The sequence below is a fragment of the Elephas maximus genome, chromosome 10 (assembly GCF_024166365.1).
Source record: "Elephas maximus indicus isolate mEleMax1 chromosome 10, mEleMax1 primary haplotype, whole genome shotgun sequence".
NCBI classification, from domain to species: Eukaryota; Metazoa; Chordata; class Mammalia; order Proboscidea; family Elephantidae; genus Elephas; species Elephas maximus.
Window position 1 is genome coordinate 25336382 of NC_064828.1, and position 2074 is coordinate 25338455.

The 2074-nt window shown below is 41.0% G+C and overlaps 1 protein-coding gene across 1 annotated transcript; it reads right to left on the minus strand.

Moving 5' to 3' along the window:
- Positions 1 to 770: 770 nt before the first annotated feature.
- LOC126084197 (olfactory receptor 4N5) lies at positions 771 to 1697 on the minus strand. The gene has a single exon (XM_049898517.1). It carries the CDS (start codon positions 1695 to 1697, stop codon positions 771 to 773), a length of 927 nt encoding a protein of 308 aa, XP_049754474.1.
- Positions 1698 to 2074: the final 377 nt, after the last annotated feature.

Below are 2074 nucleotides of genomic sequence, written 5' to 3' on the forward strand. Positions count from 1 at the left end.
AACTGTTTAGTTTAATAAAGATACAGATAGTTGTGTATACAAATGCTTATGGATATGTGTATATACAAGGATTAGTATACACAGATATATTTTCTTGGTTTGCCAGCTGAGAGGGCCTAGAAACAATGATACCGTAGTAGCAAGGAGCACACCTAGACTTCTTTATATTGCCTAAAATACAAGATTTCTCCCTACCAACCTCTCCAACATCATGAAATTTCTTCCACCTTTACACTCACTAACTACATTTCAGCTAGTAAAAAAAAAAAAAAAACTTTTTTTTTTTGTTAATCTTCTTTATATCTTTATATCTTCAAATGCAGCAAGCTCATAAGCTCTTCAGGTCTGCATACTAGTCATTCTCTCTGCCTGTAATTTAATCGCATGCCCTTTCATGTCATTTGGATATCAGTTAACACACCACTCAACAAAACCTTAATTGACAATCAAAAAAAAAAGTAACTCTCTTCCCTGCAATCAAACTCTAGCATAGCATTATGTTCAACTTGCTTCAGAGCACTATCTCTTTCTGAAATTATTATTATTTGCTTATTTAATAGTTTAACCTTTATTTGCCCACTTGAATATAACTCTAGGAGAAATAGAATGCTACCATCTTACCTGTCTCATTCATATAACTAGACTAGCACCTGAAAATTGGAAGTGCTTAACATAGTATTTCCTAAATGACTGAGTGCATGAATGAAAAATAATTTAATAAATTTCAATTGGACTTTCTCCTCTCTTGATTTTTCATTCTCCTATTCCATTCAGCAAACAAAGTGCCTACTCAACAACCTCCTCAAAGAAGCTTTTACTTCCTGGTTGCGAAGAGTATAAATCACAGGATTCATCAAAGGAAAAATTACTGTGTGGAAGAAAGAAACCACTTTGTCAGCTGGGAACGCCCTGAAAGGGTGAGTGTAAATAAAAATGGCAGGTCCAAACATGAGAAACACGATGATAATGTGAGTGGTACATGTGGACACAGCCTTGTTCTTCCCTTCAGAAGAGTGCCCCTTTACACGGCAAAGGATGACAGCATAAGAGGCCAGAAGGCCCAGGAAACACAGGAGGGTGAGCAAGCCACTGTTGGAGACCATCAAGAGCTCCACTACAAAGGTGTCTGTGCAGGCCAGCTTGATGACCTGCGGGACATCACAGAAGAAGTTATCCAGCTGGTTTGGGCCACAGAAGGGCAAATGAAGGATAAGGGCCACTTGAACAATGGAATGGGCAAAGCCCCCAAGCCACAGAGCCAACAACAATGCATAGCAAATTCTAGGTTTCATGACAGTTGAGTAGTGTAAAGGCCGACATATGGCAACGTAGCGGTCAAAGGCCATCACGACAAGAAGAAACATCTCCCCTGCTCCAAGGAAGTGCAAGAAAAAGAGCTGAGTGATGCAGCCTCTGTAGGAGATCACCTTCTTCGTAGCCAGGAAGTCCGCCAGCATCCTGGGAGCCACAATGAAGGAGTATGATGCATCCAGGAAGGCCAGGTTGCTCAGGAAGAAGTAGAGGGGGGCTGTGAGACTAGGGTCTGATTTTATGGTGAGAATGATGAGGAAATTTCCAGGGCGAATGATGACGTAGAAAATTAAGACTAGCATGAAGACCAGGAGTTGAGCATCTTGAGACTGGGTCAGACCAAGGAGAATGAACTCTGTCACCACTGTGCTGTTCTCTCTCTCCATGACTCTGCACCCTACAGAATAACAAAAAGCAAATTGTTTCCTGTTATATCTACCTTTTACATATTCCATAGCTCCTTTCTAATTGAAAATAAGGTTTGCCACATCCAACACTTCTCCATGCTGAAAAAACTAACAACCAATGCCCCCTTACTTTCCCATATCCTGGGTAAACCCATCTACCCTTCATTTTCCCAATTCCATGCTAAGAGTAATGCGTTTGCTCTGCTGGAGAACTCTGGGATGCCCATGCCTTAGGATTGGTACATACTTTGCTTGAGGTTTGTTAGAAGTTTCGTGATTGAAATACATTATCAAAGCCATCTGTTTTCGTTGTTGGTGGTGGTGGTTGTGGTGGTAGCGGTACACTGTCTCTGATG

What these genes read in the sequence shown, in the direction of transcription:
- LOC126084197 (XM_049898517.1), bottom strand. Translation starts at nt 1,697, where the DNA reads ATGGAGAGAGAGAACAGCACAGTGGTGACAGAGTTCATTCTCCTTGGT.